The sequence below is a fragment of the Tursiops truncatus genome, chromosome 20 (assembly GCF_011762595.2).
Source record: "Tursiops truncatus isolate mTurTru1 chromosome 20, mTurTru1.mat.Y, whole genome shotgun sequence".
NCBI classification, from domain to species: Eukaryota; Metazoa; Chordata; class Mammalia; order Artiodactyla; family Delphinidae; genus Tursiops; species Tursiops truncatus.
Genome location: NC_047053.1, coordinates 29,393,108 through 29,408,290, shown reverse-complemented (window position 1 = coordinate 29,408,290; position 15,183 = coordinate 29,393,108). Strand labels below are relative to the sequence as shown.

General features: G+C 37.3%; 1 protein-coding gene across 3 annotated transcripts in view; it reads right to left on the bottom strand.

Annotated features, from left to right (window-relative positions):
• Window positions 1-916: 916 nt before the first annotated feature.
• DHX40 (DEAH-box helicase 40) overlaps window positions 917-15,183 on the bottom strand; it is a 52,028-nt gene continuing 37,761 nt past the window's right edge. For all 3 annotated transcript variants that reach the window (XM_019945469.3, XM_033846960.2, XM_019945471.3), the window contains 6 exons: window positions 14,131-14,245; window positions 13,423-13,531; window positions 12,622-12,716; window positions 4,132-4,201; window positions 3,602-3,830; window positions 917-2,202 (listed from right to left, as the gene is read on the bottom strand). In XM_019945469.3, the coding sequence (XP_019801028.1) occupies window positions 2,063-2,202; window positions 3,602-3,830; window positions 4,132-4,201; window positions 12,622-12,716; window positions 13,423-13,531; window positions 14,131-14,245 (758 nt within the window). In that variant the 3' untranslated portion in view covers window positions 917-2,062. The remainder of the gene's footprint in view (window positions 2,203-3,601; window positions 3,831-4,131; window positions 4,202-12,621; window positions 12,717-13,422; window positions 13,532-14,130; window positions 14,246-15,183) is intronic.

Here is a 15,183-nt window from a genome sequence, read left to right as displayed (position 1 = left end):
GGTGACAGATAGTAACTAGACTTATTGTGATGATCATTTGGCAATGTATAGAAATATCAAATCACTGTGTTGTGCACCTGGAAATAACACAGTGTTGTAGGTCAATTTACTCCAGTTTACTTTTTAAATTATTTTTTAATTGAAGTATAGTTGATTTACAATGTTTCAGGTGTACAGCAAAGTAATTCAACTATATATACATACATATATATTCTTTTTCACATTCTTTTCCATTATAGGTTATTATAAGATACTGAATATAGTTCCCTGTGCTATACAGCAGGTCCTTATTGTTTACCTACTTTATATATAGTAGTGTGTGTCTGTTAATCCCAAATTCCCTACACTTCAATTTTAAAAAATGTTAAATGCGAAAGACAAAGACAGAAGACCTTTTCTAGATTAAAGGAGATTAAATACAATACACGATTCTTGACTGGATCCTGAACTGGGGGAAAATGCTATAAAGGACATGATTGGGAAAACTGATGAAATTATAGATATAGACTATAGATTTAGAATGTGTGCTTAATAAAATCTTACTGAAATAAAAGAGCTGTAATTCCAAGAATCCACATACACCCCCACCACGTCTAAGGAAATGCACTGATACATACCTGGGAAGAGAAACTGATAGGACTAATGTGCTGAAACAGTGTCTTGAGCACTGAAGGTTAGAAGAACAAATTAACAATGCTAGGAATGTTCCAAGAAACCATCACCACTCACCTTACTTCAAGAACAAACATGGATTTGGGTCCTCATGTGATTTTTCAATAAAGACTTCAAGTTTCTAATATTGAACAGAAAATTGTTTAGATGCCAAAGGAAGTAACTGCGAAAGAGTGAGTTATCTATTAAAATTTTAAATTCTTAAATTTTACAGAAAATATCTAAAAACACACATTATACTGCCTTTTGAATTTGAACGACACTAATAGCTTTATTTAACAAACATTGACTACTATGTGCAAAGCACTGTGCTAGGTGCCATGAAAGATACAAAGATGAAAAAGACATAGTCCCTGCCCACAAGGAGCGTATAATCTAGTGGGGGAGACAGACAAATACACAAATAACTAGAATACAAGGCAGTAAACAACAGAGTGGACAAGTGCTGAGTGTGGCCTGAGTGTGATACTAACTAGCCTCAAGGTTCCAATTTGAAACACTGGTGATGCAGTGTTGGCTGCTTTGAAAATCCCATTTCAAGATCGGCGTAATAGATGTTTAAATGGTCCTACCCAAGCAGCTGGAGGCAAGAGAGTAGGCCAGGTGGAAGGGCTGTTTGAAACACTGTCACACCTACATACATGGTGCTGATACAAGTATGTAGGGACAGCTAAAAAAAGAACATATATATATCATCTGTCCTTTGGTTAATGGCTATAGCTACTGTTTTAAACAATATACTTTTATATAAAAAGGAATTTGTATAATCCCAGAAAAATCAACTTAAGGATTAATATTAATTCAACAAAGAATCTTGCCATAGGCAATTTTCTTATTTACTAATTGATTAAGTCTTTTCTCTAAGTATCTATAAAGCTCTGTAGCAATTAAACGGTTAGACATCTAAGTATTGCTCAGTAAAAACCTCTTTTATGTTCAGCCTTCAGAAGGAAATGGTCACATACCCGATAACCTGATATAATACTATTCTAATAGCAACAAGAAGGCCTTAAAGAGATTTAAGGAAAATAATTTTTAATGCTTCAATGCAAATGGAATACACGCTGATTAAATACAATTCAATGTTCTTTGAAAATATCTCACTGACAGCATTTGATACCAGTTAAGGCCAGCAAAATTGAAGTGAGGAAAATATCACATATATTGTCTTTCATTGGTTTCATATATCATTTCCTATGACTATGGCAGCTCAATCTTTTCTTTGAAAATTCCATTTATTGGTACTGATGAGCTTTGATTTGCTTTTAACTCGTATGCTAAAAACAGCTGCTGACCACTTCCTCTTGGTAGTGCTGTCTGACATAAATGGCAAAGCAGAAGCACATTTTCTGGCTGCTTTTCCTACTTCCTGAATTGGAGGGTTCACTGCTTAGCCTGTTTCCTTCAAGGTGTCACTGTGATCCTGGGACCTCTGCTGCTTTCTCTCAAGGAAACGAGCACGTGCGTCTGATATGGATTTATCATCATTTCTTCTTTGCATTTTCTTTAGGACTTCTTTTGGTATTCCATCTGAAAACATTACAAATTAATCCAATAAAATTTTAGTTTTGAGTTTCAGTATTAGAAACGTTAAGAGAAAGAGATGCTCTGATTTTTTAATGTTAAGGGGAAAAGAAGGAAATTAAATTTTGCCCTTTCAAAAGAAATGATATAATTGATGGATAAAAATAAGAGCATAAAAGGACTTCCCAAGTGGTCCAGTGGCTAAGACTGCACACCCAGTGCAGGGGGCCAGGGTTCAATCCCTGATCAGGGAACTAGATCCCACATGCTGCAACTAAAAAGATCCTGCGTGCCACAACTAAGACCTGGGGCAGCCAAATGAATGAATGAATAAATAAATAAAATAAGAGCATAGAGGTCTGAGGAGTCAGAAAAATTGACCCTAAGTCAAACATGTAGTGTGGTTATACACTACAACAAAACAGAGTAGTTAACATTTCCAATGACCTTGGGCAAAATTCCCCACCATTCTATTTCTCAGTGATGTTAAATAAGGATAATACAATTTGCTCCATCAATCAGCCTCAAAAAGCTTTACTGAAAAGCTCTTTTTATTTGTGAGCTGAGAATTAAGCTTTCTGTCCTAGTTCAGTACCACAACAGTTTATGCCTCACAACTAGGGACCTAACATTTCAAGGAAAAATCTCCTGAAAAAAAAAAAAGGATGTTCTGCAGTAATAATTCACAAAATTTTATAAACAAAATAAAAATAGTAAAGCACTACTGGGAAGCAATATGGCATAATAGTTAAGAGTAGAGGCCACAGAGTCAAATTCCTTGGATTCAAAATCCAGATTCACCAAATATTAGCTTTGGGATTTTCAGCAAATTATTGTATACTGCTAAGTATTTCCTCATCTATAAAGTAGGGATATGCAGTTACTTCACAGAGTTATTGTGAATATTTAATGGGGTAATGCAACTTGTTAGCATGTGGCAAAAAAGTTCTATAGATATTGTTATTAATAATGTTGTTGGGGCTTCCCTGGTGGCGCAGTGGTTGAGAGTCTGCCTGCCAATGCAGGGGACACGGGTTCGTGCCCCGGTCCAGGAAGATCCCACATGCCATGGAGCGGCTAGGCTCGTGAGCCGTGGCCACTGGCCCTGCGCGTCCGGAGCCTATACTCCGCAACGGGAGAGGCCACAACAAGTGAGAGGCCCGAGAAATGCAAAAAATAATAATAATAATAATTAAAATAATAATAATAATAATGTTGTTGAACAGAGGGGTTAAGGAAAACATGATTAACTGGAAGGAAAGAAGGAAGTCAAAGTAAGTCTGAGACTCATGACAACTCTTTGCTTTTCTGAGGAGACAGAGCCAGAATCTAAGCTCTGTAACAGTTTTTCTGTAATTATATGAGAATTTGGACACTTATGCTCTAGAACAAGCGATTCACTCACCCTTTAGATGCTTTACATTTTCCTTATTGGTCCACCTCCTTCTTGCATCTTCTCTCATTTCACGTCGGGCCACACTGCTCAAATCATGTGCATTAAATTCATGCAACTTGGGTAACAAGTCTCTCACCCATTCATAACGGATTGGACACACAATTCTTGCGTAGACTTTGGTGGTAACTAATACCTCATGGAAAATGATCCATTCAAGTTTGGTTTCCTGTTCATGAAGCTACACAAAAGAATTCATTTAAGGATGATAATTCAATAACCTGCCTTATTGCACATTAGACCAACCAAATACCAACAGCCCAAACTCTTCTGAATTAATTTCTATATTCTTCAAACAGGAGGCATAGGCCAACCAATACCTTTATGTAATATAGATATATGCTAAACTTATCCTCAAAAGAGAAAAGTAGAAGACATCTGTATATTATTTATTCCTATACCTTTACAAAAGGAAGAAATTCCTACACCTTCCTTTACAAAAGGAAGAAATTTCTTCCTTTTATTAAAAACAAGGTACTTACTGCTGAGGAAGGATGAATGTGAACTGGGCTTCCACGCCCATCCATTGTGCAAAACGTTCTCCCAACAGACCTAAGAACCAAAAAACCAAAGGATAAAGACAAGAACAGTAAAAGCAATGAAATAAGTTTAGAGCACTAAATAAGTTTCACTGTAGAGCACTAACGATGAAAAATTATATGTTCTACTACAAAGATTGCTATAAGCAGAGGTTTATATTTATTCAACTGTCACTATAACTTCTCTACCAATTGATCTTTTTTTCTTAATCAATTAATTAATTAATTTTTGGCTGCGTTGGGTTTTCATTGCTCCGCGCAGGTTTTCTCAAGTTGCGGCGAGTGGGGGCTACTCTTTGCTGTGTGCACGTGCTTCTCATCGCGGTGGCTTCTCTTGTTGCAGAGCACAGGCTCTAGGTGTGTGGGCTTTAGTAGTTGTGGCACATGGGCTCAGTAGTTGTGGCTCATGGGCTCTAGAGCGCAGGCTCAGTAGTTGTGGCACACGGGCTTAGTTGCTCTGCGACATGTGGGATCTTCCCAGACCAGGGCTCAAACCAGTGTCTCCTGCATTGGCAGGCAGATTCTTAACCACTGTGCCACCAGGGAAGTCCCCTCTACCAATTCATCTTAAAACTAATGATACAGGGAATTCCTTGGCAGTCCAGTGGTTAGGACTCTGTGCTCTCACTGCCAAGGGCCTGGGTTTGATCCCTGGTTGGGGAACTAAAACTCCACAAGCTGCGCGGTGCAGCCAAAAAAAAAAAGAACTAATGATACAACTTAAATAGTCATTTTAATTAAGTATAAACATTTCTGGTCAATAAATAGCAATATTAACAATAATATTGTATTTGTGCTTGAGAATTTCCAAAATGCTTTCATAATAAAACCTCAAATAAGCCTATGAGTTTTGAGAGCCAGGTACTTTATTAAAAGCTCAAAACTGAGATTCAAATAAATTAGATAGCTTTCTCAAGTCAAAGAGCTAATGTATGATGAGGCAAGTCCTAAACATAGGTCTTCTGACTTAAATACAGTATTCTTCACATTATATTATGCTACATCTCCTTTCAAGGGTATAGGTAATTTTCACTATTCTAAAATGCGATAATTAGAGCAGAAGCAAGAAGAACTACAGTCCTGCAGCCTGTGGAACAACAACCACATTCACGGAAAGATGGACAAGATGAAAAGGCAGAGGGCTATGTACCAGATGAAGGAACAAGATAAAACCCCAGAAAAACAACTAAATGAAGTGGAGATAGGCAACCTTCCAGAAAAAGAATTCAGAATAATGATAGTGAAGATGATCCAGGACCTCAGAAAAAGAATCTTTTCTTTTTCTGGGAAAAAGAAAAGGGAAAGATCAAGAGGGAAAGATCAAGAAGATGCAAGAAATGTTTAACAAAGACCTAGAAGAATTAAAGAACAAACAAACAGATATGAACAATACAATAACTGAAATGAAAAACACACTAGAAGGAATCAATAGCAGAATAACTGAGGCAGAAGAACGGATAAGTGAACTGGAAGACAGAATGATGGAATTCACTGCCATGGAACAGAAAAAGAAACAAGAATGAAAAGAAATGAAGACAGCCTAAGAGACCTCTGGGACAACATTAAACACAAAAACATTCGCATTATAGGGGTCCCAGAAGGAGAGAGAGAGAGAAAGGACCCGAGAAAATATTTGAAGAGATAATAGTCGAAAACTTCCCTAACGTGGGAAAGGAAATAGCCACCCAAGTCCAGGAAGCTCAGAGTCCCATACAGGACAAACCCAAGGACAGACACACCAAGACACATAGCAATCAAACTGGTAAAAATTAAAGACAAAGAAAAATTATTGAAAGCAGCAAGGGAAAAACGAAAAATAACATACAAGGGAACTCGCATAAGGTTAACAGCTGATTTCTCAGCAGAAACTCTACAAGCCAAAAGGGAGTGGCATGACTGTGATGAAAGAGAAGAGCCTACAACCAAGATTACTCTATCTGGCAAGGATCTCATTCAGATTCGACAGAGAAATGAAAAGCTTTACAGACAAGCAAAAGCTAAGAGAATTCAGCACCACCAAACCAGCTATGCAACAAACGCTAAAGGAAACTTCTCCAAGTGAGAAACACAAGAGAAGAAAAGGACCTACACAAACAAACCCATAACAATTAAGAAAATGGTAACAGGAACATACATATCGATAATTACTTTAAACATGAATGGATTAAATGCTCCAACCAAAAGACACAGGCTCGCTGAATGGATACCAAAACAAGACCCATATATATGCTGTCTACAAGAGACCCACTTCAGACCTAGGGACACATACAGACTGAAAGTGAGGGGGTGGAAAAAGATATTCCATGCAAATGGAAATCAAAAGAAAGCTGGAATAGCAATACTCATACCAGATAAAACAGACTTTAAAATAAAGAATGTTACAAGAGACAAGGAAAGACACTACATAATGATCAAGGGATCAATCCAAGAAGATATAACAATTATAAATATATATGCACCCAATATAGGAGCACCTCAATACATAAGGCAACTGCTAACAGCCATAAAAGAGGAAATCGACAGTAACACAATAATAGTGGGGCACTTTGACACCTCACTTACACCAATGGACAGATCATCTGAACAGAAAATTAATAAGGAAACACAAGCTTTAAATGACACAACAGACCAGATAGATTTAATTGATATTTATAGGACATTCCATCCAAAAACAGCAGATTACACTTTCTTCTCAAGTGTGCACGTAACATTCTCCAGGATAGATCACATTTTGGGTCACAAATCAAGCCTCAGTAAATTTAAGAAAACTGAAATCATATCAAACATCTTTTCTGACCACAACCCTATGAGATTAGAAATCAATTACAGGGGAAAAAAAACGTAAAAAACACAAACACATGGAGGCTAAATAACATGTTGCTAAATAACCAAGAGATCACTGAAGAAATCAGAGAGGAAATCAAAAAATACCTAGAGACAAATGACAGTGAAAACACGATGATCCAAAACCTATGGGATGCGGCAAAAGCAGTTCTAAGAGGGAAGTTTATACCAATACAAGCCTATCTCAAGAAACAGGAAAAATCTCAAACAATCTAACCATACTAAAGGAATTAGAGAAAGAAGAACAAACAAAACCCAAAGTTAGCAGAAGGAAAGAAATCAATGAAACAGAAACAAAGAAAACAATAGCAAAGATCAATAAAACTAAAAGCTGGTTCTTTGAGAAGATAAACAAAATTGATAAACCATTACCCAGATTCATCACGAAAAAGAGGGAGAGGGCTCAAATCAATAAAATTAGAAATGGAAAAGGAGAACAGACACCACAGAAATACAAAGCATCCTAAGAGACTACTACAAGCAACTCTATGCCAATAAAATGGACAACCTGGAAGAAATGGACAAATTCTTAGAAAGGTATAACCTTCCAAGACTGAACCTGGAAGAAACAGAAAATATGAACAGATCAATCACAAGTAATGAAATTGAAACTGTGATTAAAAATCTTCCAACAAACAGAAGTCCAGGACCAGATGCCTTCACAGATGAATTCTATCAAACATTTAGAGTAGAGCTAACACCCAACCTCTTCAAACTCTTCCAAAAAACTGCAGAGGAAGGAACACTCCCAAACTCATTCTATGAGGCCACCATCACCCTGATACCAAAACCAGACAAAGATGTCACAAAGAATGAAAACTACAGGCCAATATCACTGATGAACACAGATGCAACAATCCTCAACAAAATACCAGCAAACAGAATCCAACAACACATTAGAAGGATCATACACCATGATCAAGTGGGATTTATCCCAGGGATGCAAGGATTCTTCGATATAGGCAAAACAATCAGTGTGATACATCATACTAACAAACTGAAAAGTAAAAACCATATGATCACCCCAAAAGATGCAGAAAAAGCTTTTGACAAAATTCAACACCCATTTATGATAAAAACTCTCCAGAAAGTGGGCACAGAGGGAGCCTACCTCAACATAATAAAGGCCATATACAACAAACCCACAGCAAACATCATTCTCAGTGGTGAAAAACTGAAGCATTTCCTCTAAGATCAGGAACAAGACAAGGATGTCCACTCTCACCACTATTATTCAACATAGTTTTGGAAGTCCTAGCCATGGCAATCAGAGAAGAAAAAGAAATAAAAGGAATACAAATTGGAAAAGAAGAAGTAAAACTGTCACTGTTTGCAGATGACATGATACTATACATAGAGAATCCTAAGAAAACTACTAGAAAACTACTAGAGCTAATCAATGAATTTGGTAAAGTTGCAGGATACAAAATTAATGCACAGAAATCTCTTGCATTCCTATACACTAATGGTGAAAAATCTGAAAGAGAAATTAAGGAAACACTACCATTTACCACTGCAACACAAAGGATAAAATACTTAGGAATAAACCTACCTAGGGAGACAAAAGACCTGTATGCAGAAAACTATAAGACACTGATGAAAGAAATTAAATATGATACAAACAAATGGACAGATATCCCATGTTCTTGGATTGGAAGAATCAATATTGTGAAAATGACTATACTACCCAGAGCAATCTACAGATTCAATGCAATCCCTATCAAATTACCAATGGCATTGTTTTCAGAACTAAAACAAAAAACCTTAAAATTTGTATGGAGACACAAAAGACCCCAAATAGCCAAAGCAGTCTTGAGGGAAAAAAACAGAGCTAGAGGAATCAGACTCCCTGACTTCAGACTATACTACCAAGCTACAGTAATCAAGACAATATGGTACTGGCACGAAAACAGAAACATAGATCAATGGAACAAGATAGAAAGCCCAGAGATAAACCCATGCACCTATGGTCAACTAATCTAGGACAAAGGAGGCAAGGATATACAATGGAGAAAAGACAGCCTCTTCAATAAGTGGTGCTGGGAAAACTGGACAGCTACATGTAAAAGAATGAAATTAGAACACTCCCTAACACCATACACAAAAATAAACTCAAAGTGGATTAAAGACCTAAATGTAAGACCGGAGACTATAAAACTCTTAGAGGAAAATATAGGAAGAACACTCTTTGACGTAAATCACAGCAAGATCTTTTTTGATCCACCTCCTAGAGTAATGGAAATAAAAACAAAAATAAACAAACGGGACCTAATGAAACTTAAAAGCTTTGCAAAGCAAAGGAAACTACAAACAGGACGAAAAGACAACCCTCAGAATGGGAGAAAATATTTGCAAACGAATCAATGGACAAAGGATTCATTTCCAAAATATATAAACAGCTCATGCAGCTCAATATTAAAAAAAACAAACAATCCAATCCAAAAATGGGCAGAAGACCTAAATAGACATTTCTCCAAAGAAGACATACAGATGGCCAAGAAGCACATGAAAAGCTGCTCAACATCACTAATTATTAGAGAAATGCAAATCAAAACTACAATGAGGTATCACCTCACACCTGTCAGAATGGGCATCATGAGAAAATCTACAAACAACAAAGGCTGGAGAGGGTGTGAAGAAAAGGGAACCCTCTTGCACTGTTGGTGGGAATGTAAATTGATACAGCCACTATGGAGAACAGTATGGAGGTTCCTTAAAAAACTAAAAATAGAATTAGCGTATAACCCAGCAATCCCACTACTGGGCATATACCCAGAGAAAACCATAATTCAAAAAGACACATGCACCTCAATGTTCATTGCAGCACTACTTACAATAGCCAGGTCATGGAAGCAACCTAAATGCCCATCGACAGATGAATGGATAAAGAAGATGTGGTACATATATACAATGGAGTATTACTCAGCCATAAAAAGGAACGAAACTGGGTCATTTGTAGAGACGTGGATGAATCTAGAGACTGTCATACAGAGTGAAGTAAGTCATAAAAAGAAAACCAAATATCATATATTAATGTACATACGTGGAACCTAGAAAAATGGTATAGATGAACTGGTTTACAGGGCAGAAATTGAGACAGGGATGTAGAGAACAAATGTATGGACACCAAGGGGGGATAGCGGCGGTGGAGTGGGCAGTGGTGGTGGTGGGATGAACTGGGAGACTGGGATTGACATGTATACACTAATATGTATAAAATGGATAACTCATAAGAACCTGCTGTATAAAAAAATAAATAAAATTCAAAAATTCAAAAAAATATATGATAATTAGAACATTTCATCTGCATTTTTTCTAATTCGTGTTAACTTTAAATTCTTATCCTCTTCTATACTTCCCTATATATATGTTATTCCAAAAACTTGTCAAAATTATGCCTTAGAGCTCAATCATCACAACTGATTTCCTGCAGAACTTCACATATATTCCTATTATAACCCAGATCAGACTGCATTATAATTATTTGTATATATATCTACACAGTACATACTTGGACAGTACAAAAATCTTTTTTTCTTCAACCATTTGAAAGTTAGTAGCCAAACTTATGACCCATCATCCCCAAATACCTGAGTGTGCATTTCCTATAATCAAGAATATTCTCCTATATAACCATAATACAACCATCAAAACCAGGGAATTAACACTGACACATTACTAGCATCTAATCCTCAGAACCCAATGAAGTTTATCAAATGTCCTAATAATATCCTTTATAGTAAAAGGATCCAGTTCAGAATCATTTACTGCCTTTACATTTTATGGCCCCTTAGTCTCCTTCATTCTGGAATACTCCCCAGTCTTCCTTTGACCTTCATGATCTTGACACCTTTAAATTATCAGCTAGTTATTTTGTAGTATGTGCCTCAATTTGATTTTGTCTGTTTTAGGATGATTAGATTCAGGTTACAGATCTTTGGCAGGAATATCACAGAAGTGTTGCTGTGTTTTCATTATATCCTATCAGGAGGAACATGATTTTGATTTGTTGCTTGATCTAGGTAACATCTGCCAGGCTTCTTCAGTGAGAAGTTACTTTTTCCCTTTGTAATTAACAAGAGTTTTGTGGAGAGGTGCTCAACTATGTAAATAATTCTATTTGTCATTAAACTTTTAATTTACTCATTTATTAATTTATATGATTATAGACCCATGATTTCACATTTTATTCAATGGGTTATATAATCCATTACTATCATTATTTATTTCAATGCTCAAAATATCCCATCTTTGATCAGCTGGGACCTATTCAAGCTGGCTCCTTTGTACTTCTGACATGGCCTCAACCTTCACTGATCACTACTTTGCTTGCTGGCAAAATAAGATATTTCGGGCTCATCATGTACTTTCCCAGCCCTATTTCTCCAAAGAGCCCTGGGTCTTTTATGTGGCAGATGGTTGTTCCAAGTCAAGATCTGGGCACAAAGTATATTCATTGCTATTATAGTGTCATTGCTTCCAGTCCATCTCATAGTTAGGTTACATATTTACATACATACAAATACATATTACACACACACACACACAGTACCATCTATTTTTATTACCATATCTATCTATCCATCCATCTAACTATAGTAAAAACTGTATACCAGACTTTCCTGGTGGTGCACTGGTTAAGAAGCTGCCTGCCAGTGCAGGGGACATGGGTTCGAGCCCTGGTCCGGGAAGATCTCACATGCTGCGGAGCAACTAAGCCCGTGCGCCACAACTACCGAACCTGTGCTGTAGAGCCCATGAGCCACAACTACTGAGCCTGTGTGCCACAACTACTGAAGCCCACGCGCCCACAGCCTGCACTCCACAACAAGAGAAGCCACCGCATGAGAAGCCTGCGCACCATGGCGAAGAGTAGCTCCCACTTGCCACAACTAGAAAAAGTCCATGTGCAGCAACGAAGACCCAATGCAGCCATAAATAAATAAATTAATTAACTAATTAAAAAACCCATAATACCTGAAATTCCAATCAACTCCACAGGGCTCATTCTTGTTTTCTCCCTTTCAGCATTTCTAACTCCCTTCACCATTTGCCTTAATATATTCAATTATGTGATCAATTCCCCTGTATATAACGAATCTCCCATCACCACCACTCTTACCCCTTTCCCTACAAAGATGGCCTCCCTCCCTACACTCAGACTCTGACACTCAATACCAAATAACTCCCATGTAAGTACCTTCCCCAATCCTGCTCAAGACCTGACATTCCACACCAAACTACCCTTCCTCAGGGATGCCATCCTCAACCTATTTGGCTTTCACACTCCACAAAGAGCCACCCCTCTGCAAGAAAACCAGTGTCACTTAACTTAGGCACTAATACCCCATGCTGGACAGCTGTCCTACAGACTCCCCTCCTGCCCCACAAGAGCTTCAATATCTTGCTCTCAGCCACTGCAGCTCCCCTTGCACAAGTGACAATTATGAAAAGGGTCACTGTAATTGATGTCATCATAATTTGATTTAAACAGAGTTTAAATCAAACTGTCTTTAATATTAAATATTTAATATTATCATCAAATACGGTTGTATTTCTCTATCCATCTCTCAAGCTCTTACTGCTTACCTGCGAGCTACATTTTTGAAATAACCTGCACAAAGACATCTTCGCAGTACTTCATGTTTAGGGCCTTCAAAGGTCTCTCTTGGGAAGTCACTTTGCTATAGAAAGAATACATGTACAGTGGTAAATCTCACAGAACAATTTGAAATAATCTTTTAGTTTGAAAAATCCACATTTCTAAAGACTTCTGTTTCTGGCCAATATGGAGTAAGAGGGACCAGATTTACCCTTCTGCTTGAACCAACCAAAAAATGGACAAAGCATATGAAATAATCATCTCCAAAACACTATATATCAAGCAATAAAGGACAGTGACCTCTGAGAAATAAATGAAGTAGGGAAAATAAATGAAGTAAGTCCAACAACTGCCCCAGCTTACAGTCAACCTTGAGAAAGATTCTGGACGAAGGTGCAGGAAAGGAAAAACCCAAGTGGAACGTGGAGAACTCCCAGAGTTAAAGAGACTGAGCTGAGAATCCAGGAAGACCAGGATGGCTAGAGTTCCCAGGCCAGAGTTCAGGAGAGAAGAGATCTGCATAGAGAACTCCAGAGATATGCAGAAGGGCCTCAAGAGTTCAACTGAATAATGGTAAGCATATGAATGTGAGGAAATTACCCAAGGCCAGGAAAAGAGCCTCCCAAAAGGATAAGGGATAATAGAGCTGTGTGCTCGCACAGGGTCAGGAACGGTGCCTGTTCCTACAAACCATTCTTCAACACCTTACAATATATATGGTTTGGGGTAGAGTACTCAGAAGGCCTTGCCAAAATGCTACTCAAGGAAAAAAACATTATAGCAATCACCTGTTTAAGCTTCCTGATCAGTTCTCTAAGTTGAGCTTCAACACGAAATGCAGAAAATAAGCACCTCCAATGAATCCAATGTTTCTGGCACCACGAAGCTGGAGCTCCACTGCAAAACAAAAATATTGGTGTCTCAAAAATATCTTCTATGAGTGAAAGACAGTCTAACGTTCTCATTTCTATTACACAACTAGAAACCCATAGCAACTGTCAGCTCTTTTATGAGACCTGTCCAATTAATAAAAAAGCACTTTAAGGAATTTGAAAAAACAAATTAATGCAGGTGCCTGTAAGTGAATTAAAACATGATTCGTAAAATGGGTTTCTTTTTATTCATATATGCTTTAACAAGTTAATGCAGGTGCCTCTAAGTGAATTAAAACATGATTTGGAAATGGGTTCCTTTTTATTCATACACGCTTTAACAAATATCCAATCATTTTCTCAACTAAGCTACTTATACAGAGCCAAAATTCTATAAGGTCAGTTTTCAGGAAACGTTTAAGGGGAGAAGAAAGAAGAGAACTAATGTTATGCAATAAATGACTACTAAGTCATAGTCACCTGGCAGAGAAATCCCACTAATGTTCACAAAAATACCTTGAGGTCAGTATCATTCCCACTGAACCTTACTGTCTAAAATAATATACTATATTGAAGATATATTTCAAACTAACACTTTCCAGTACGAAGAACTATCTCACATACCTTGATTTGCACTGTTCAAAGATGACAGCTAAAGTCGCAAAGTCATTAAATCCTCCAGCTTTAGCTGCCAATTCTCGATGTCTCTGTTCTGCTTCCTTCTGGTACTCTGGATCAACTAAAACGACAATTGGAAAGGCAGTTTAGTTCTACTTTACATCAAGTGCCTATATTCACTTTGTTTATTCAAGCTCATTAAAATCTGCCTCGCCCTCTGAGGTGCAATAAGGGAGAAGTACATTAACTCTTCTGGGGGGGTCTCTACTCCCACAATTCCTTTTCTTCTTTAATCACACTTTGGAGATTTTACCAGAATAGCAACATTATTCCTCCCAAAAAGTATTTAGAATTTAGTATTGGTTTTACCATAAGAGTAACCCATGCTCACAGTAAAAAATACTTACGTAAAAGTTCAATGTTCCCCACTTTGTTACATTACCCATAAACCAATCCTCAAGGCTAACCACTGTTAATTATTTAGTGTGTGTCCTTCAAGATATTTTCTATATATATACAAGCATTGTGTATAATCGTTTATTTTTACATAAGTGGGATATAGCTTCTGAAATTTCCTTTATTAGTAACAGCTTAATGTAAGTACATATAGAATTATTCATTCTCAAACATACCTACATTGTATTTCTCAGGGGTATAAGGAACACAACACAATTTAACCAGACCCTATTTATCCAATTCCTAATTATGGACAATTAGGACCATCATATATGCAGAAATGAACTACGACAAACTTTTCTTTTTTAACTTTATATTGAAGTATATCATGCATACAGAAAACTACACAGGTCAAAAGTGTACAGGTCAATGAGTGGTCACAAATATAACATACCAATGTACCCAACACCCAGATCAACAAGCAGAATATTACCAGCATCCCAGAGCCCTTTTTTTGCTCTCCTTCCAATAACTACCCATTCCCGTCCACAAGGATAACCCATATCCTGACTTCTAACCCCAAAGAAGTGTTTTGCCTGTTTCTAAACTTAACCCCCCCCTTTTTTGTCAAAAGGTCCTAGGGCTTCTTCCCTCATTGTAGGG